The sequence below is a fragment of the Nyctibius grandis genome, chromosome 9 (assembly GCF_013368605.1).
Source record: "Nyctibius grandis isolate bNycGra1 chromosome 9, bNycGra1.pri, whole genome shotgun sequence".
Taxonomy (NCBI): domain Eukaryota; kingdom Metazoa; phylum Chordata; class Aves; order Nyctibiiformes; family Nyctibiidae; genus Nyctibius; species Nyctibius grandis.
In genome coordinates, this window is record NC_090666.1 from 3,937,342 (window position 1) to 3,958,814 (window position 21,473).

General features: G+C 39.9%; 1 protein-coding gene across 1 annotated transcript; it reads right to left on the reverse strand.

Annotated features, from left to right (window-relative positions):
- Window positions 1-13,535: 13,535 nt before the first annotated feature.
- MSTN (myostatin) lies at window positions 13,536-21,024 on the reverse strand. The gene is made up of 3 exons (XM_068407836.1): window positions 20,538-21,024; window positions 17,991-18,364; window positions 13,536-15,673 (listed from the first exon to the last, which is right to left on the reverse strand). Exons 1-3 carry the CDS (start codon window positions 20,908-20,910, stop codon window positions 15,293-15,295), a joined length of 1,128 nt encoding a protein of 375 aa, XP_068263937.1. The 5' UTR covers window positions 20,911-21,024; the 3' UTR covers window positions 13,536-15,292.
- Window positions 21,025-21,473: the final 449 nt, after the last annotated feature.

Consider the following 21,473-nt stretch of genomic DNA (forward strand, 5'->3'; position numbering starts at 1 on the left):
TCAAGGAATGATTCATATTTTCTAGATATTTTTCCCTTTCTTCTGTATGTTGCATTTGAGAGGAGTAATTCTTCTGGAATTAAAGTGCATTTTGTCCTAAAAACAAGTGTCCACCTGCAGAGATCGTTCTGGAATAGCCCTTCAGTAACGTTTTGTTCTGAAGGAGCGTTTCCCATTTGCTGTCTTGACAAGTAGCGCTAAATCTCTGCTATTAGTATGCCTCTTGCGATAATGTTCTTGGAGCAGTGGGTTTTTTTAATCACTTGATAGTTTTTAGCTGTAGGGATGGAAATTAAATTTCCAATTGAATATAGGATAGCGATCCCTTGGTGACAAACAGCTTCAGAAAGAGGGACAGGTAGTAAAATGTTTGGTGCTCCATGTTGTGAGATTAGGTGTTTACAGCATTCCTTGGGGTGATGTGAAGTCTTGGAGAAAACGCCCTGGCAGGTGTTTATCTGAATCGCAAAGGAGTGTTTGGAAACACTGAAAATCCTGGGGGAATCTTTGCACTGGTATGCTCAGAGTAGATGTATTGCTTCGAGATGAAGTATTGGGCTTGTCCCAGTCAGGACTTAGTTCACGTTGCTTGATTTGAAATGGGACTTCCGCAGACGGAGTCCCCATCGCACACCAAGACGTTGTCCCTACAGGACAGGTACGCTAGTGTAAACTATAGTGATGTGGAGGGAGGAGAAGTCAGTTCTACAGTAGGGAATTTCTTTTTTTCTCAAAGGCATCCAGTGGCCTAACATCCTTGTGTACATTCAGTAGGGAACCAAAGTTAGTCAACGAGTATAGCACTAGTCAAAGCTAGCGCATCTTAAATACGCTGTAGAGTGCACTTCTGTGGAAAACTTATTTCATTTTTATTTCCTGAGAGTTTTCATCATTTTGCGGTATTATAAAGTTATATTGCATATCATGTGGTATTGCAGATATCTTCCTAAGATGTTTAAGTTGCTGTGCTGTATTTTACAACTTCTTTGCTCTGAAATTTTCACATATGTGCATGTATCTACTGTCATACAGGCTTTAAGAGCTGTATGCACTTCTTGATGGGGTTTTTTTAGTACCGATATTTTAATACATTCTGGAAGAATGGTTTTTTTGTTGCCGGTCCTCCACTCTCTTCAAGGTAAGAAAGCTAACTAGTATTGGGATTTTGCTGACACTGCTTAATGGTTCTCAGATCTGTTCACAGTAACTTTTCTCACTCTTCCTTTATATTGCTTCTTCATTTTACTGTGTACCAACAGGAATGGGAATGTTTGGGGATGTAGTTAATTAGGATAAAATCTTCTGTATACACAAATACTTTAGTTTTAGAAGTGATTTCTGACCTGCCTGTTGCAGGGCAAGAGGAGATACAATTATCCTGGGAAACCTATTGAATGTATTGCCAGAAACTGCAGGAAGATGAGGCTGTCTGCGTTCCCCAAGAGTGTCACAGTCACCCAAAAAAATCATGTCATCCCCCAAAAAATCAAGTCTGGAGCATGTATTAGCTTTTAACCTACCTTTCACCATCCTGTGGTCATGATAGTTTCAAGTGTTTATACAATTTACTCTTGAAGGTAAACTTCTGCGTAGTTTTGTTTTAAAAGTTAGCTGGGAATCAAAGTGTGAATTAGAGTAATGCAAAGGATGCTGCTTCTGATTTCTTAATGCTACTGATGGGGTTAAGAACAGCTACTGTACCAGAGGTACGTTTCCAGACCTCAGCATTTCATGCAGGGTGTCCTCATAAGAGGAATAGAAAATACTCAATAAGACTATTTCAGTGACTGTGCCGTTGCTATAGGATTGTCATAATTTCACTGGGAAATCTTCAGTTGGAAAGAGCAGCTCTTTTACACTTCACTTTTTCATTGAGGTTATTTTCATTAGTGCTATCTTGTGATGACGATACATATTTGTATCTACATGATACATTTAGAAAGGATGGACTTTCTAAATAAGTAATGTACAAATATTCTATATATGAATCAAAATCTAGGTATCCAGTGGTTTTAGTTTTCAACAGGGAAATTATTAGATTAATTGCTGGTAAAGAGAATAATGCTGTTAAGTCATCTGTGAATGATTTGAAATTATGTCTCTGTTTCTTTGTACAGTGCTTCATGTGGCTCTACTATCACTAGTACAAAGCACGAAGTCTGCTTTTAGCATCTGGCAATAGTCAGGAGTTTTTGAACAGTGGCACAGAAGATGGCAGGGTCAGAGTGCACGTGTAACCCAGTCTGTGGCAATGGGCGTTCATGCTCATGATGATATGAAAAATATATCCTTGAAATATGCAACTAATTATGTTTATGATTAAGGAGTAATCATTCTACCATATGATATACAGTTTTAGTGTAAATGTGAGTTGTGAGTGACAAACATACATTATGATAATTTTCTTACCATACTTATTTCAACTGTAAGATTAGTCTTTCTAATTTTTTTTTAATTTGTGTAACACTATTCAGGGTAATGGGAACACGAGTTCATTATTATTCCATTTTTAGAGCAAGCCCTGCACCGCTGAGCGAGGCTGTGCATCAGCTGAGAAAAATCTTCTGTAGTCCTCAAGGGGTGCTTGGTCAATGATCTCAGAATAGGGTCACAGCACACTGAACAACACAAGAGTAAAACTGACAGAATTTTGCACTCTAAGAATAATTTGATATAAATTATAGCCTACTCTGGGTTGAACTCTTAAGCAGGAATGAGACTATGAAATAACGCTGAAGTTCCATGCTAAAGCCACTTCCCTGCCCAGAGGTTTATGTGCAGTCAGACTTCCCTTTAATCCCAAATATGTGAAATCTAAAAAAGCATTAAAAATATCCAACTAGAAATTTCAACTGTGGACGGCCAAATTCCACTGTCTTACTGACAGAGAGAGTGAGCTGGGTAAGAACAGCTATACAAAGAACTCAAACCAGAAATCTAGACCCCTGGTTTCTGAATAGCTGGTCAAATAAATGTTTGTGTATTTCAACCCAATTGCCCATATAGCTTTCATGGTATTCCCAACTAAATTGCTGGGATGAAATACATTTATTCATAGTAATCTCTGTAGTGTGCCAAAGCAAGCCACCATAATGGCAATATTCTCTTACATTCTTTACACTTGTATAGAATAAAGACTTCTTGAGTATTTTAGCACAACTGAAATCTGGAATTGAAGACTTTCATCTCACTTATGAAGAAATGGTCATGAAATTCAGATTCCAGTCTGTGATTTTGTCATTGAGTCCCAGAGGGTTTTATTAATTGTTTTACTGTTTGCTTAGATATGACCATCTGGACAGACAGAAGAAAGAATCTTTCTGAGACTTTTTTTTAATAATAATGCCAATAACTCTTCCAATTATTCGTGCTGGCCAAGCATTATTGGAAAAGGTCAAATATTTAAAAAAAAAAAAAGAATTGAAAAATAATATAAAGAACATAGACTTTAAAAATTTCACTTAAAGAGTTTCAAATTTTTTTTTTTCAAAAAAAAATTACAAAACATTCTTCACTGTCTGAAGCCCATGCAGCTCACAGAGTGGGGAGCTTCTTGGAAGTCTCATGACCTGGACCACCAATGAGTGGTGAAAGAAGATTTAAAAATTAACTGGAATAAAGGATGAAAATATTATTCCTCCTCCTACCTGGTGAACAAGTCTATACCATTCTCTCCTTGCCACACATAATATATAATTGCTTATTCCACATCAGGTAGTAGTACTTAAGTAGAATTATCCCATAGCTTGAGAGTGCATTCATCCAGGAAAAAAAAACACAGAATTTAGAAGGCTTCACATACGTTTAAAAAAAACAAACACATACCCACACAGAACAAAAAAACAAAACCTCAAAAAAACAACCAAACCACTAAAAAAAACCACCCCCCCCCCCCCCCCCCCCCCCCAAAAAAAAAAACCCCAAACAAACAAACCAAAAACCAACAGCACAACACAGTTAGGTAAAAGGGAAGGAGGACCAAAAGAATTTTGTGTTATGCAGTTGTACCTTTGTAGGACAGATTTGGTGTGGGGTATAACGAGACTTGGGCAGTTGTGGATCATGACAGAAATGTAGATGTTTGTGAGTGGCACCTATGTGTTAGACTTAACTATTTAAAATATCTGTTTTGAATTTACTCTTTAAATGTGGTCAGGTTGTCAAGGTTTAGGTTGAAAAGGCAATTTTCAGGGATGTCTTTTGGAAACTATTAATCCACTGTATTCCTCTCGTGTCATGTACAGTAGAGAGAGAATAGTAATGCCAGGAGACTTTTGAAGATGCTGATCCATGAATACGTCACCTTCTCAAGTCCCAGAGGAAAAGTTACCAAGTTACTTACTCTTCAAAAGATCATCCTGTTTGAGATAGTACTTGCCTGATTTTAGAGAAACAATCATTTTAGGGGTAAAATGAACATCGGTTATCTCAGGAATTTATTATACTTTTTTCACATGACCTTCTGGATATTCTCTGTAGGATATTTGAAAACTTACATTTTGTGTACATGTAAAATGTGTAACTCTTGAATATGAGAAGTTTAAAGCCAGATGCCTCAGCGCAGTAGGAGGACCAGTGGAATAGGGGCTTCTCAGATCCAGTAAACACTTATTTTTCTGTCATCATTTCAATAGTAATCAAAAACATGGGCAAGTCAAGGTGCCTGACTTATTTCCATGTTAATGCCACACAACCTTGATTTTTGCCAAAGTTTCACAAGCTTTTAGGAAAGCAAGGGTTGATGAAGTTGTGCTTTGCTTTGGTGTGGGGTTTAGGGTTTTTTTTTCTTTTTATTACAGCAAGTATTCAGCTTTTATAGAAGAAAATTTTGCCTTGGCTATGGGGTCCTTCAGTGACTCTGGAAACATTTACTGAAATTCTGTTAAGTGATGTGTATCTAATGATAGTGTGGTTACAGACCGAATGTGAAATAAAAGGTCTGGTAGTGGTAAAGGTTACAGAGGCGATACAGCGAAGTGCGAGAGGTGATTTCACAGAATGACAGCTGTCTGGTTGGCTTGCTGTTACCGTCACGTCATACTTGCATGGATGAATGGATGGGACCTGTTTGAGACTTGAAAACTTGATGCTTTGGCTCAAGAAAGGGACAGAAGGTCATTCTTGAAATGATTCCCTTTGAGCTTATCTGTTTCTACTTCAATTCTCCAGTTTCATGCTTCTTTTAAATTGTTTGGCACTCTTGAACAGGCGAAGCACATAGAAAACAATACTCTGAAAGAAAAGGTTTTAAATCATTTCACTGACTTGAAACATCAGTTCTGCCTCCTTGAGTTTGCAAAAAGGACCCAGAAATGTTGCAGCTAAAGAAACAGCTGTCAAAATATTGAGTTGACTTGTGAATTATGTGGTTATTTTCTTTTTTTGCTGTCCGCACTGACAGTATTATCTCTTATCTAACAGAAATGTCCCTTTCTGCCCACCAGGTGGGACCGTTCCTGGGTTGTGTGGAGGTTGTCCTCAGGGATCAGCGAGTTCTTCTGGGCCCCTTTGCCTTTCAGGGCTGCTTTCCACCATGATCCCACCTGCTGACTGTTGAAACAAGCCATAGGCCCAGGGCTGCCGTCCTGTTATTTTGCCTCCCTCATTTCCCTTGCCCTACCATCTCATAGTCGCTACAACAGTTACCCCCAGTCATCACATTCCTATCCAGATGTGAGTAGCAGAGCCAGCAGAAAGTCTCTCTCGTGCAGCCCTTCCCACACCCATCTACAACATCCTCCAGAAATCTCTAGGATTGCTGGTCCCCTGCTGTGTTGCCCTTTCAGCAGGTGCTGGGGTGGTTAAAGTCCCCACTTTAACCTGTGACCATGGAGTTTCATCTAGTTCTTTAAAGGAGGCTTCCTCATTTCTTGATTACATGTTCCATAACAAACACACACCATGATCTCTCCCTTCTTGGGAGACATCTCTTTGATTCCAATGGCTCTGCAAAGAATCCTAATTCCTCCTGCTTGTTTCCTACTATGTATGATGTTGTGTGGGGGCACTGGAGGTGGACCTGATGGTTTTGCAGCTTGCTTGGGGGCAGTAGCACCCCTCTGTCCATGCGTACTTCTCTTATTCCCGCACTCACTAGGGGCTTGGACTCCACCCCTCAAATACGCTGTTTAAAACTCTGCTCACTAGTTTGCGAGTCTTCTGGCAAAGATGCTCTTGGCCACTTTGTCAGATAGATCCCACCTCTCCCCAGCAGTGCTCACCCTCAAAGAGGGTCCTGTCATCACAGAAACCAAAGCCCTGCTTGCAACCAGCCGTGCAGCCAGCTGCTGAGCCTCCACAATAGCAAAGGAGGCATTTACAGCAGCACTCTTGCTACTTCTCCCTGTCAGAAGAGAGCCTTGTTCTACCTGTATAAGCCTCATACAAATACAATTGTCTTTAACTGTTTAAATTAAACTTGAATACTTTTGTTTAATAAACCATGTATGAGTTGGTGTCACTTCTAGAACTGCACAGAAACTATGTAGGTCAAGTATGTATGGGGAAGTCAAGTCCTTGTCTGCATGTGGTGGCACATTTGGGAGTGAAGGTGGCTCTTGAGACCTGGCTTCGTTGCTGCTGAAGTACTAACCACGTTGTCTTGCCTCTGATGTGTGCCTTATACAAGAGGGATAGTTTTGTCTCTCTGGGAATGAGTAGAAAGAACAAACTGTGATGCTTGTGGAGAGGTGTTGGATCAGCCCAGTCTGATTCAACCTCACCAGCTCTAGCAAGAGAAGCTCAAGTGCTCAGTCCTGGGCAGCTGACTTGCAGGCATACATCCAGCTCTTTGCAGCTCATCTTGGCTGTTGTTCTTGCATCAAGTAGATTATGCCTAGCTCAGATATGTCTAGTCTGTAACTGCATATTCGACTTACAAGAAGCTTTAACTTTTTATTGTAAAAATACAGTATCAGGTACGGTTAGAAGAGCTCAATCTCAACTGACACAGCATCCCACCCTTCCTGTCATTGTAAGGGGCAGGACCTAATATGGATAACTTGCAAATTGTGGTATAAGCAAGCTGTGGGTGTACTGGAGACGTTGGTGTTTGCTGTGAGCTGGTGGAGAAGGTGTTGCTAAATCTCTGAGTGAGATCCGTGGCAACACTGCCAAGGAACAATTGGCTTCTGAAACAGAATTAGGGTCCGTGGGAGCGGATCTGGAAAAGCCTCATGAAGGCTGCGTGGCCAAAACCGAGTAATCACGTTTTGTTCTAACTAAGCTCCTTCTTAATCACAGTTGAAAGAAATTTGTGGAACCAATTTTTGGTTCTTTTTCAGCTAAAGATCTGAAGTTTAGCCAAATCTAATCCAAACAACAGATACTGAGGATTGCATTGTACCTTCTGTAGATGCAATTTGTTTTGAGATCCACTCAACAACAGAAAAAAAGGACTGTTGTATATGATTATGTGATAGTAACAACACAGATCTAGTCAAATGAGATCACGTACGAGTGGGGTGGGAGATTTAAAGAAGTGGGCAGTCATGGATAGCTACAGGTTTCTGAAGCATTTTGTAGAGGCCAGTGGTCTTCACATGAGTGCACAGATAAAAATAAGACAACAGGAGTATCGCTGTTGCCAGAAGAAAAACGTGGTAAAAGGTGCAGGTCTGTGTAGGATCTCTTACTAGACCAATACCTTGCTGCCTAAAATTTGTGCTCCAAAATAAGAACCCGTAAAAAGTAATTCACTATTGTTCATTGCATGTGATGAAAGAATATGTAAGAAAAGTCACCAGTAAATACCTTGTTCACTAATGGTTAAGGTGGAAAAGATCTTTTACTGAAAAACAGCTTTTTTTAAAAAATTTTTTAAAATGTTCCTGAGACTGCTGTTTTAAAATATAAATAAGTAAATTAATCCCTTCAGAAGTTTTTAATGAGGATAAAGTAGCAAAAATCTAGGCCTTTTTTCTGGATACTTTTTCCTTGGAATCTGAAAATCACTATGCGCTTTTTTAACTTTACTATTAATGTTTTCATGAATGAAGAAGGAGCTTTAAAAGAAAATATGGAAAAGGATAATTTTAATAGCAGATAAAAATTTTGACAAGCAAAGAAACCTAAGATGACAGTTAGCTTTGGGCTTATCATCATTGTGTGGCAACCAGAGCTTGAGTCTAGATCTGAGTTGGTTGATAAGGAGTTGTTTGGGAACAAGAAGGGTAAGATGCTTATAGAAATTGGAAGAGAAATCTGTGAGGATGCTTTAACAGTATTTCCAGTTTTCATAAGATACTGAAAAAGTGAAATTAAAAGGCATCGGTACAAAAGAGTAGATTAATAAATGAGTAAGCCACTAGTTATAAAAGCTAACAAACAAAAGGTGAGGCAAGTAGCCTGAGAGTGTTTCAGAGACAACACAGTGGCCTCAAAAGAGAATATTTTGGGCAACTGCCTCCTCTATCTCCCTAGGAAAATGACATAACTATAAATGGGATGTTCTGTCTGAATGCGTGCCAGGTAACAACTTCCCCTGGAGAAAAAAACAAGCAAACAAAACCAGATTAAATAAACTTTATTAGTTTGATTTATCGAGTTTGTTGGCAACTGTTGACCCTTAGCTTTGTGAGGACTCGGATCCGTGAGACCTGACTGCAGGCGAGTGAACGAAATCCTGATGCTGTGGCTGCATATTGTGATGTGATTTTAGAGGAATGCTGCTGCATCGGGGAAAAGCCCAGTTTTAATGTACTTCAATTATGATGAAGTTATGCTGCTGTTAGTTGGAGTAACCTGTGCTCTTTGGTACCGCTGGGCATGCAATGATCATCACTGGAATGCTATGGGATTTGTTGTCCCGCGCTGCGATGGCTGAGCAGAGCAACTGGAGAGAAACCTCTGGCCAACTAGTCAGGTGAAGCTTCAGCGTACAGTGGGAGATGTCACCTGTAGCAGGGAAGCAGCAGGGGTTTTCTCCCCTGGACTAGCACCTAGGCTGCACCGTGCCACATGACAGCAGCATACCGTAGTCAGCTGAGCTCAGCCTGAAGGCATGTGTTTGACGTGCCTCCCGCTCCTCCGCTGCTGCGACCACCTGGCACCACGCGCAAGGCGAAGCTGCAACCTGACGCTATAAGCGTGACAGCCAGGTGTTCAGTTTTGCTGTTTTATATGTCAGCGCTGCCAAACTGGATGAATAACAACACGAAAAATGATGGCAAAAATGTTAGTAGGAGAGCAGAGTGCTGTTTGACTAAAATCAGAATAAACCTCTAATTCAAAGGTGCAGATGCTGAAGCACAAAGACAGTCTTTGCGTGCTATTGCGTATGATGCTTAAGAAAGAGTATTAGTTCAGAGTGCTTTATGGCATTGAATTTGCAGTGCTATCTCTCTAATACTATTGCTTGGTTGGGAAGGCAATTCCTCCTCTGCTAGGTGAAAAACTAGTGAGGAAAATAAGACTTTTGACTGTATTTCTACAGGAAGAAGTTCATGAACTGAATAATCTTAACTGCAAGCTATTATCCAAGTCATGAGTAATTATATTTTGGATTGCTACATATTAAGATTATGAGGCAACAGATTATGATTAAATTAGATTTGCTTTAAAACATCTTTTAATCTTGGCAAAGAACAGACCTTTTCAGTTTAAGCATTCTTATGGTAGAAGAAGTCAAAGCTTAGCAAATGCCTTCAGTATCATCCTGGACGTGGGAAGATAAAATCTTTCTCGCTGTCTTGGTTACATCCCATCAAATTATTTAACTCCTTTAAATTTCAGGGTTTTTTTATTATGCTCAGTTCCTTGAAATACATAGGAGACCAGCCTTTGCACATGACTGCTTTGCAATGAACTCTCCCAAACTGCCTTTTTAAAGTTTTGTGGAAGCTGTCTACCGAGTAATGCCTCCACAATGCTTTCCTGGATATTCTTCCCATACCACCATAATCTTTAAGGGCTCTTGTTAATTTTACCGGTGCAACATGGAACATAAGGTGCATTTCCTGCCAAAACCAAGCATTATTATGCTTTCTGAACCAGAGTTCCTAACCAGATCTCACCCAAAGGTCATACGGCATTCATCAGAAGTAACAGAAAAGACAGTGCTGAGCCAGGGCTTGTCCCTCTGCCTGTCCACAGGCAAGATTCATTCGAGCAGAATCCTTTCAGCTCTTGAAAAGGGAATGGCTGTGCTATGAAGGACTCAAGGTAGTATGGTAAATACAATGGAAAAGCTACAGGTTTGAAATTAAATTTGGTTTTTGACTTGTAGTGAAAGACGTTTCTATGAGGAGAAAAAGTAATAGCTTTTAGGGTCACTGGTTACTTTGGATGCATAATTAGCTTTAGAGTGCAAATAGCCTCTAGGTTAAGAACTACATCACAGGTTGTCTTGTGGACACTAAGCTATTTTATTTTCTCCAGAAACTATTTTGAAAGCATGCTTGGTATGAACTCTGTCCACTTCTGAAGAAAAGGAACAGTCTGTCCTGTAGCCTCAGAAAGCCCTAGCGGTCAAAGCTGGTGAAAGTCAGCCAGATTTACACCCAAAATGCAGCAAAGCTCATTGCTGATCTTGACACCTCATCTACAGAGAGGTTCGAGGCTTGTTGTCTTCTATACTTCTGGAGTACTGAAAAACAGACAGTAGAATATCCACTGTAGTAGTTCATACCTCAAGTTCACCCTGTCCAGCCACCAAAGAGAATGATTCTGCTTAATTTATCAATACACGTAGTAATTAGTAGCAGTAGTTTACTGTTGAATGAACAGTACATCTGACTTCTCCATTGCTTTTTTCCCCACAAGACTGCTCCAGCAGATGCTGGCACTATCACTTATTTTGTGATTATTTAGAAATAGCCAAGAGTGAACAGAGCTGTACTTCTTGCCTCTTCAAATTCAGAAGTTGGCCTGTAGCTCCAACTTTTCATCAGGGTTTTTATAAACTAAACAGGAGAGAGAATTGGCACTTTAGTGTTTCCAGAGCTCGTTAACATCTTAGTTTTATGGAGTCAAACATGCTACATGTGCATTTCACGGGAGAGTTATGGTCTTACTGCTTGCAGGGAAAGACTGCATAGAGAAGCAGATGCAGTCACATCAGTAATTTACTGAGTGGTTCTTTGCCATGTCTCCTGGTATTAAATCAATGCGTAGACATCTACTTGCTGTAGATAACAGTGCTGGGATGAAGCTAAAATGCAAGCACACAGCTAACTTGGGTCAGTTAAAACAGATAACTAAGGTTCTTCATGACGTTTTTGCTGGATTACATAAGAACAGTGTTGTTTTGAAATAAACTTGTCATGTAAAGCTTCTAGGTAGTGCCTTCTGCAACCTACTGTTTCCTAACTTTTTTTTTTAAATTATTATTCACTAACTTTATAAGCGGAGGTGGGATCATTTGGTTATGAAGTTTGTCCATCCAGTGTTTCACATTACAGCAAGACAAAGCAGGGTATTATAACTTTAACAAAACATAACTGCCTGGACTGAATAGTCCAAGCCTAGTCTCAGGCTGATTTCTTTTTTAAGATATTTAGCCAAAAGAGCTCATTTGTATCCAAGAATGAGTCAATTCAATAATCTTCCTGATTAAAAAAGAAACTACCCAACAAAACCTACAAAAAAACCCACAAAACACCAATGAACAACCACAAAACCCAAACCTAGACCCTACAGAATTGAGGAAAAGCTACCTCAAGCTATGAATGGATTTGGCCTTTAGTTGTTCCTTTCAAATCTGCTCATATTTAGCAAAACAGTACATCTGGGAAAAATTGCAGTTCACATATGCTTAGTGGTGATGACTTCTGTGTCAGCTGTTAAGTTCCCCAAAGGCTCCCTTTGAGCGTATTGGTAGGTTCCTCCCCGCCCCCCCAAAAAAAAAACAGCATTCAGCAGAAGCAGGTTGTGTTGGATCTGGTTAACGGGCAGGGGGCTGTTCCCCCTGTGAAAGAGGCCGTGGGGCAGAGCGTGGAGTGTGCTGTGAGCTGGGGATGGACCTGGGCTGGGCTGGACTGGGGTGGGATGGTAGATGCTGCAAAAAATGGGAGGGGAAGCACTACTTGAACCACAGTGTACTGGAACTGGGTAAGAGGTAGGGGTAAAATAGCACTGGCAAAGAGCCTGGCTCGCGTTGGGAGGGGAGGAGCTGGGCGACAGAGCCAAGAGGAAGAGCTGAAGCAAAACTGAGATGAGGGACCGCTCTGTTGCAGGTGTGCGCGTGCATCTTGGGCCACTTTGAACACTGCCTTGGAAAGCTGGAGACCTGTGTCGTTCCTATGGGGTTCTTAAGAACCCCTTGCCAAGCCAGGCAAGGAAATCAGGCTGTTGATTTCTCAGAAATTATCCTTTGTTGCATATTTCTGGTTTTCTGGGTACACAGAAGTGCAAGATTTGAGATCTTGACACACAAAGCACTCGTGGATACTGATGAAGTCTCTAGGACCTGGGCCTTGGAAATATGAGAATGTAACCATAAGAGCTGAATGAATCATTGACATCTCAATTTGATTGTCAATAAACACACTAATTATGAATCATTCAGCAGCTAAAATCAACAAGATCAAAACACAGTGCATGTTCCTTGAGGAGCCATGTGTATGTGAGGTCAATATTAAAAACATGGGAGCCAGGACTGCTCGACCACAGTTTCAAGTTTGGCAAAATATGAAGCGCACATACTGCATAAAATTTCCATGGAACAAAATTTATCTGAATGCCTAGATGGAATGCTGGTTGGAGTAGATGCTCTTAGAAATTTGTATTATTTCTTTTCTTGGTTTTGGTTTGTTTTTGTTTTCGCTGATGCCAGCAAAAAACATTCCATTCCTTGTGCACTGCATTTGTGCAGGGTAGAGTTATTACTAGGCAGCCAATGATGTCACCTATATGTGGGTGACTGAATTTGCTTTAGTTTAGCTATTGTGAGGAAAAATAATCATGCAGGTGTTGTCTCAGGACTTGGGGATATATCCTGTTTGCTGTCAGCTCCAAAATCCATGCTGCTGCATCTCTGTGGCTGTTGCTATGTGAACTGACCCAATTGAAGCTAGTGAAGGTCTAACTACCTGGTGTAGTACGGAAGTTCATTTGAAGTCTCTGAACAGTTTGTGAGGCTTTTGGTATGCCTTGTGCAGAGAGATACTATTGATAGTTCACATGAGCAGGGACTGTCTGGTGCCTGAATGTCACGAGTTAAAAGTCAAAGGGCAAAACGTTGGTCTCCCTTAAAGCCAGCACAAGTTTTGCTGTTAATGTCAACAGACCTAGGACTTCTCCCTTAATTCTGTCAGCTTGGTTTTGGAGAAGGAGTTGCGCTGTGCTTTTACTTCTTGCGGTTTCACCAGGACTCCCTATTCTAAGCATTTTTAAATTATCTTCTATTCGCTCTGATTGTGTTTTGTGGGAAACTAAATTGAAAGTGTATTTAAGGGCCCCAGAGACCTGCTCTGATGAACTACATCAGGAGAAGCTGAACATCTGCTTGATGCTCGGACGCAGCTTTAGCAGAACTCCTAATAGTTCAAAAGAAATCGTACAAAATCTGTTTGCTTTTAAGTTTCAAACCTCATCGCTCAAACTTTAAATTTTAATGTCCTTACGTACAAATAGAAAAAGGTAGAAAACTCAGTACAAAATCTCTACCACCTAGGCAGAAAATGTATGAAAGGAGAAGGAAATGTATAGAAGGAAAAGAAAATCAAGCATTTTTGCAGTTTTAGGGAACAAAGGAAACTGAATTCTGGAATATAACAAAAATGTGTATCATACTAACATGAAGATGTTTTAACAGCGATTGGATTGGCCTAACAAATGCCTGTTTTATCAGTTGTATTTCACATGTAAAATGAAATGGACTTTATAGTAAATAGATTTTTTTAATTTCAATTAATTTTTTATCATAAGAAAATGTACAGAATTTGTGTGGAAATCCATGTATTTACTCAAATAAGATAATACTTTGCTGCAAACTTTTAAATATAATAAAATGCATTTACTAGCAATCTTTTGTGGTATCATCATTACTTATGGACATAACATTCAAAGTATGGAAATTCAGTTGTGGATCAAAATGACCATAAAAACAATAACTCAAAGAACCTTATAAACAAGTCAACACCCATCATTTATCACAGATGGCTCATACCAATGTAAAAAACATATAAAATGCAGTATCATTCTCAACATATGGTTTACTTTGTTGCATTGTTCCTACCTATCATTTGTGTTAAAATCCAGGAAATTATATTATGAAGAGAATATTGGTTTTTGTTTATTACACTAAAGTACAGGTTAAAGTCATTCTTTTCTTCAAAGAACATATACCAACAGTGATTAAAAAATAAACATTTATGTACAAAATATTGATGCATACATATTACACAAGTCAGTTATATCAAAGTGGTTTTTTAAACAGTATCTGTAGCAACCAACTATTTGCATTGGTTTATCATAGTGCAAACGGTAATGTTGCAAAGGCAGGTAATAATGTGGGATTACGATTTGAACGTTAAGACTTCTCTGCTGCCTTTTGTTTTTACTACATCTAGAAAACTATTCCCTTTCATTTAAAAAACACCTATTTCTTGCGAATGTTGAATAGTGTACCTGAGGATAGGGCAAATTCATTATTAGTCTAAATTCTTTCACTTAGATAACTATCTATTTACTCAGCCTGCTTACGTAGCACCATTGCCATTGAGTACTAACATACTAATGAGAAAAAGGAATGGAAACACGCTAAATACACTACGCCACCCCTAATTTCAGGATTTGTCCATTAATATGGAATTTCATCTGATACATTTCACAATTCTGCACTATATATTCAAGTGTTTAAGGATGATTCTGGTGGTATTGTGTAGTGGTGTATATGTTAACCAGTATATATTTTCCTGTAAATACGATATTAAGTGAAGCTGTGAAGAAATGGACTTAAAAGCCCGCTCCTTCCGTCTTCAGGTGAGAAGGAGCTTGCTTTTGGTTACCAACGTGTATTGAAACCCGCATATAAATTTGCGTCTGAATGACTGAATATTGGTTCCCTCTCAATGTAAGAACTTCATGTGTTAAATCCGGTGATTTTGATTGTAGCTTTTCTTTTTTGCTGGCTCCGAGCCAGCCGTTAGGTAACTATATTGTCCTTTAGTTCACGTTCTGTAGCTGGTGCCGCACTGAATCTGTGCCATAGCCTATCACGCAGCACGTGGGATGTTGGCAATGCCTAGTGTACGTAACTTCACAGTTTCAAAGACTGGTGAGGGGGTATAACTTTTTTTTTTTCCTTTTGGTAGCTTCCACAATTTATGAAGTGGTGGATCTGATGATGATCTCATGAGCACCCGCAGCGATCTACAACCATGGCTGGTATCTTGCCGTATATTATTTGTTCTTTCCCGTTGAAGTACAGCATGTTTATGGGGGACATCTTGGTGGGCGTGCAGCAAGGGCCTGCTGAACCTCTGGGGTTTGCTTGGTGTACGAGGTGAGTGTGCGGGTATTTTTGTAAAAATACAAATTCGCATTCTCCAGAGCAGTAATTGGCTTTGTATCTTTTAGGTGCGATAATCCAGTCCCATCCAAAAGCTTCAAAATCCACTGTCAGTGGGTAGCGACAACATCGGGATTCTGTCGAGTGCTCATCGCAGTCGAGGCCAAAATCTCTGCGGGACCGTTTCGGTGTGTCTGTAACTCTGACCTCTAAAAATGGGTTCTGTGAGGAGAGGAGAAGGGATCGGAAGCATTACTGAGGTAAGCCTAAGTTCAGTAAAAACATGCTAATATATAATATTTCAGACATAGATGTATCAAATTAATATCCTCAAATAACGTTTGCAATCGAGACTTTGCCCTCCTGCAAATCTCTGCTACGTTTGATCTCTGCTCAAGGATTATTCCTCTTTTTCATGCTGAGGACCAGTATTTCCATGCTATTTCTCTATAAAGAGCTTTAATTTCTGAGTATCTCTTCCTGAAATCACCATCATCTCAGTACTAGCATCGTTTCTACTAAATGCTAAAAGATTTCAGAAATTTTGATTTTTACTTTTGCTGTGGGTTTTGGTTTTTTGTTTTAAACCCCAAAATAAGAGCTACTTTTTTTTCTATAGAAGAACTCCCAAAAGGAAACAAAGAACTCCAAATACTTTTCAAGGGCAGGATGACTGGTGTTGGTCTTCCTTTTGTGAGTCCTTCTGAAATTCCCTCCGTTAAAATCGTATTCAGTTCTTTCTGGATATCAAGGAAGGCTTCTTGTCCAGACCAAGGAGGAGAAAAATCACTCCATCATTGCTACTGTTCTTCAATGACTGCAATGGCAGTAGAAATGAGTGTTTCACCTGCTAGTGCAGGTTACTTATACTTCACAGCTTTCCCCTCTGCCAGAGGGCTGAATTTACCCTACTGAATTTGGAGGGGCAGCTAATATTTTGACTCCCGAAAGAGCCCTGCAGCCAGGAATGTACTTTTGGCAGATATCCGAGCCACGTGCTTCCTACCCAAGGTGTGTTTCCATGGTCACCAACTGAGAATAGAAAGAAATTGCAACCTTTTCGATCACGAGTTTAAAAAAGTTCCTGAAGTTTCCTCCCTTCTATGCACTGATTTCAGCCCTGTGTGTTGGTTTGGCACTGACCGGGCTGTCCCATGAAGGAAGACAGCTCCCTAGGAGTAAATAAGAGCCCAGCTAACTTTGTTACGCAGGTTTGTCCCTTCCAAGATACCTGCTTTTACGTCTGCAAGTTGTCCAGCTGCTGGAGACGCTCCTCCCAAAGGTATATGATATGGGGAGGGGCTTGGTGAGAGGAGCATCCCTGTACCGGGGAGGAGCCAGGGGGAAGAGAAAACTCCTCTTCCATTATCAGCCGTGCATTTAACCCTGCCGGGCTTGTTTTTACAGATTATGGTAACCACGGGTGAGAACACAGCGCTGGGTATTTGAATGGATGGAGGTGGTGAGGACGTTCCTTATAATGATATCCAGCTGGCATGTTTCAGCTATGGGAGATCCACATCCGTACTGGATCCACAGTTAAGATATCACAGCATTTTCCCTTTAAGTTCTTTTAACTGCATTATACTGCTATGAAGTTAAACGTTACATAGCTACATAAATACGGTTGGACTTGATGATCTTAAAGGTCTTTTCCAACCTAAATGATTCTATGATTCTGTGATAAAAAGATTGATCTACTGCATAGAAGTAAAGGTAAAATAATGTTTTTTATACTTTAATCAAAAGGAGGGATTTCTTGGTTGTGATTTTTTCAGTTGTGATAGGTTCAGGAATTTTTATAGGCTGTAGATGATTAGTGATTTGCAGAAACAAATAACAAGGAAAATGCTGTAGTTTAACTGGTACACTTCAGGTTTAATCTGTTCGTCTATGCTTACAAAAAGAAACCAGGTCTTTCTCATCATTATGACTCATTTATTGTATCAAGCACAATTTCTCTATTCAAACATTTCTAATAGGTGGAATGATGCACTCTATCACATACTGAAAGGTACAGAACTTAACATTATGAAGAAGATCTGTTCTCACCTTCATAAACATAGATCATTCTTGCTGTTGTTAATAGAAAACATATGCATACAGAGCAGGGAGAAACTCCTTTGCTTTGTCAGCAATATCGGAGGCAACTTTCCTATCAATGCAAGAATCTAACGACTATTCTTTTAGCTTTATGTAAAATAACTGCTTATTAAGCAGTATTCGCTCTCAAATTTGAAAACAACATTACTTTGATAGTACCATCCATCAGTAATTACCAAAACATTTTCTAGTTAATGCCTCTCAACATCCCTCTGAAGTACTGCAATTTGTCTTAATTTTTCAAATAGGGAAATGGAGGCACAGGGTTGCTATTGACTTTGACGTGATCACAGAGCAAAGAACGAAAGAACTGGATATAGAGAACTTTTATCTTCCATTCCCTAAACAATGCTTCGATTTTATCCTTAAAACACAACTGAAATACCTTCCAATAAAATGCAAGATATTTAAATGGGATTTTTCTAAATAAACTTACCAGTCCATCTTCACCCGGTCCTGGGAAAGTTACAGCAAGGTCTTGTCCATTCTCATCAAAAGCTTTTATTTCGATGCCTAAATTGGATTCAGGCTGTTTGAGCCAATTTTGCAACACTGTCTTCACATCGATACTCTGCCAAATACCAGTGCCTGGGCTCATGTCAAGTTTCAAAGATCGAATTCCAGTGTATCTTGTACCGTCTTTCATGGGTTTAATAAGTCTCAGGATCTGCACAAACACTGTTGTAGGTTTTTGGACTTGTCTCAAGTATATCCACAATTGTGCCTTTACTACTTTGTTATATTGTATTTTAGAGCTAAACTTGAAGAAGCAACATTTTGGTTTTCCCTCCATTTGTACAAGAAAATCAGCTATAAATGAATGGAAAGAACAGATTACTGAACAGGGAACAAAAAAAAATATGCACATATAAACCCTTTTTTTTTTCCAGACCATGTAGGAAGTCTTACAATATGTTCTAAAAAGTACCAGTAACAAAGTGCATTTAACTTAACTCATTTTCTGTGGTTTACGCTCTACAGCAAATTTAATGGATGTCAACAAAATCATGCTATCACCTAAAAGTAACATCATGTGACAAGGAACTGATGATCATTTTGTAAACAGGCTGAAATGAGGTTTGGCTAATTGTTTTCTAACTAGCTCTAGTTGGTGCCTGGTGCTCTGTAGGCTAAGCAGAGCGGAGGTGTGTTCAGGCTGAAACTCGGAAATGATGGGCAGTCATGGGAAGATGCATGCTGTGGAGGACCCTTGCGGTCCTCAGCGTGCCTGGGGCTCTGACCAGTGGTACCAGTGCTGTGGGCTGACCTGTATAGCTGCAAAAAAGCCTCTTTCCCAAACAAAACCTACCTGGGGAGAGGGCACAGCCTATTCCACTTCACAGTGACTACTACCAACTCACTTCTGCTAGTCATCTCCTGAGGACCTTCATAAAGCATGCAGAATAGCAACTTTGCAGAGGCTGACTCAACATGTGTGTGGTGATGTAGCTTTTTCTGATTTACTAAATAGCCTTAGTGTGCTACACATCATACAAACAGAGGCAGCCATGGGCAAACTACACAAACACTTGATTTCTTTTCTCAACGGGAAAAAATAATTGAAAGAGTGTTAATCTAAGGATCATTTTGTTTTCTTTTAATTTGAACAGTATTATAGGAAAGTCACGTGCAGTGCTGTGTTCCTCCTTCCTGTAGCCTACGATGCAGCTGTCATACCTAGTCATGGCAATATCTTTCCACGCCAGGATAAAATGGGTAATACTAATCTTAAATGGTGCAGGGATTTGACGTTCATAAATCTCACCACTTAAGATGCCTGTCTCTTTAGTGCATTTAAAATAGTTCAAGGGCTTTTTACAAAAAAGTAGGAAATTAATTCAGATCAACGAAGTACAATGACTTTTCTTCAGTCACTGTAATTATGTAACAGTTTAATTAAAAATAGTTGTAAAGCCTTGGACATAATAGGCTGAAATAAAACTGCTGGCAGACCTCAACTTTGTGATAAGGCTGCGGTAATATATTGCTATGAAGTACACAACTTATAAATTAATGAGTTAAAAAATTTTACAGATGAAGTTACTTTTTCATCGATGTGTACATTTTTAGCTGCCTAGAGCAGCTGATGTATTATTCTAGTGTGTGTATTGTAATGATATGTGTAACTGCTAACATGCCTTACGTGTCCTGTCATATTTTTTCCTTTTTGACATCATATTCGTAAGTGTTATTTAAAAAACCAGCTGCCATAGCCAAATACTTTAGCTGATGAAGAACATAAGATACTATAGTATTAGCTGTGCAAAAGATACTTGATAGGAGCTATAGCAGATGTTTAGCACTCAGAAGATAACTCAGAATCTGCTCATTCAGTAAATGCCTTCATTCTTCCTTGGCACGACTACTAGAGCTGATTGCTGTAGCATGGACATTTTAACATTTAAATCTGTTACACACATATTTGCTTTAAATATATAGTTTTAACTCAGAGGTGGGTGGTGCTAGTTTATGGGATCAGCAAAGAAGCAAGAATTTAACTCTATACTTGCACTTGCTATAGCATGTTGCAGTTAGGTAGGTCTAGTGCTCTAAGCTATATTTCTGCTGATTTCTATTGCTTCTAAAAATACTGGCCAGTGAAACCTCCCTCAGAAAAATATAGTTATCTCGTTATCTGCACTTGTACTTTATATTTGTGATAGGAAATGCCCCGAGTGCTGCAGATAACGAAGTCAACTAAACTGCAGATCTCCCTTTGCTTTCTAAGGCAATGGGCAAATCCTGAGTGCTACAGGGCATACACGTTATAAGGAGCCGAAAACCGAACCGTAAAACAAAGGATCGCAACACGGTCATCTGAACCTGGCTGCAATTCTTTAGCAATAACGCTCCTCTCCCTCCCTGTAGCAGACTTCAGCCAGCAGCCTGTTGGGAGAGCCCGAGGAGGAGTTGCGTGGCTCTACAGCAGGGAGACAACTCTCTCAGAGGAGCAGCGGGAGGCGAAAGCAGCAGGGTTACTTACACTCCGTCGGCATTGTGATGATCGTTTCGGTGGTGGCATGATAGTCATCGTCTTCCAAAGAGCCATCGCTACTGTCGTCTCTCTGGACGTCGTACTGATCAATCAGTTCCTGTAGCGGAGGAGCTTTGGGTAAAAGTTGTTTAATAACATCCCTGCTAATGTTGGGAGCTTGTTCCAGGCGCAGTTTGCTGAGGATCTGAATTTTTATGGCTTCTATTCTGGAGGATTTTGTATTCTGTCTCCACATACAAGCATTGCACGGTCCATCTTTTTCGGCGTTCTCTGTGGGCTGACTGCCGTCATCAAGAGCCACCGGATCAACTGAAATCAGCATGAACAGGTAAATATAAACATAGATCGCTAGCTTTTGCATGATCTCACATCCAGTGCAGCTTTTTTCTCTTTCTTTTTTTCCCCCCGCTTTCCCTTTCCCTGTTCCTTTTAGTACTAAACAGATCCGTGAAAGCAAATGCAATCTGAGAGACAGCTTGCCACACTGGTGTACCTTATATATTCCAAGGGGGCTTTTTATACTCCAACTTTGATTAGGCTCATGTCGTCAAACCCGACGATTGGTTGCTGTCCCAACAATGAATCTGGCTGTCAGAGGGTAAAGCCCTGTCGATCACAAGTCACTAGACAGCGTTTAGTTACAGCCAAGGGTGAACTGATTTATCTGGGCACTTCGTTGAGGATATGTCTTCGCATACTCAAAGGATATATTTCCAAGTATTGTGGGCAGCAGTACTGAAAGACAGCACTGTCATTCTTAAATATATACCAGCCGTGTACTTGCACTGTGAATCAAGACAGACCTCTCTCTAAACTTGCTTTAGGCTTCTACCAGCTTTTTGACTTGAAAGTTTGTGCTGTTTAAAAGAAAATCCCAGGGGATTACTGTTAGCAGGCAGGAAAAAACACTTCAGAAATGCATTG

Coding starts and splice junctions, on each gene's coding strand:
- MSTN (XM_068407836.1), bottom strand. CDS start 20,910: ATGCAAAAGCTAGCGATCTATGTTTATATTTACCTGTTCATGCTGATT. Junction 18,365..20,537: donor CATCACAATGCCGACGGAGT/GTAAGTAACCCT, acceptor ATTCATTTATAG/CTGATTTTCTTGTACAAATG. Junction 15,674..17,990: donor GACCGGGTGAAGATGGACTG/GTAAGTTTATTT, acceptor CTCTCCTCACAG/AACCCATTTTTAGAGGTCAG.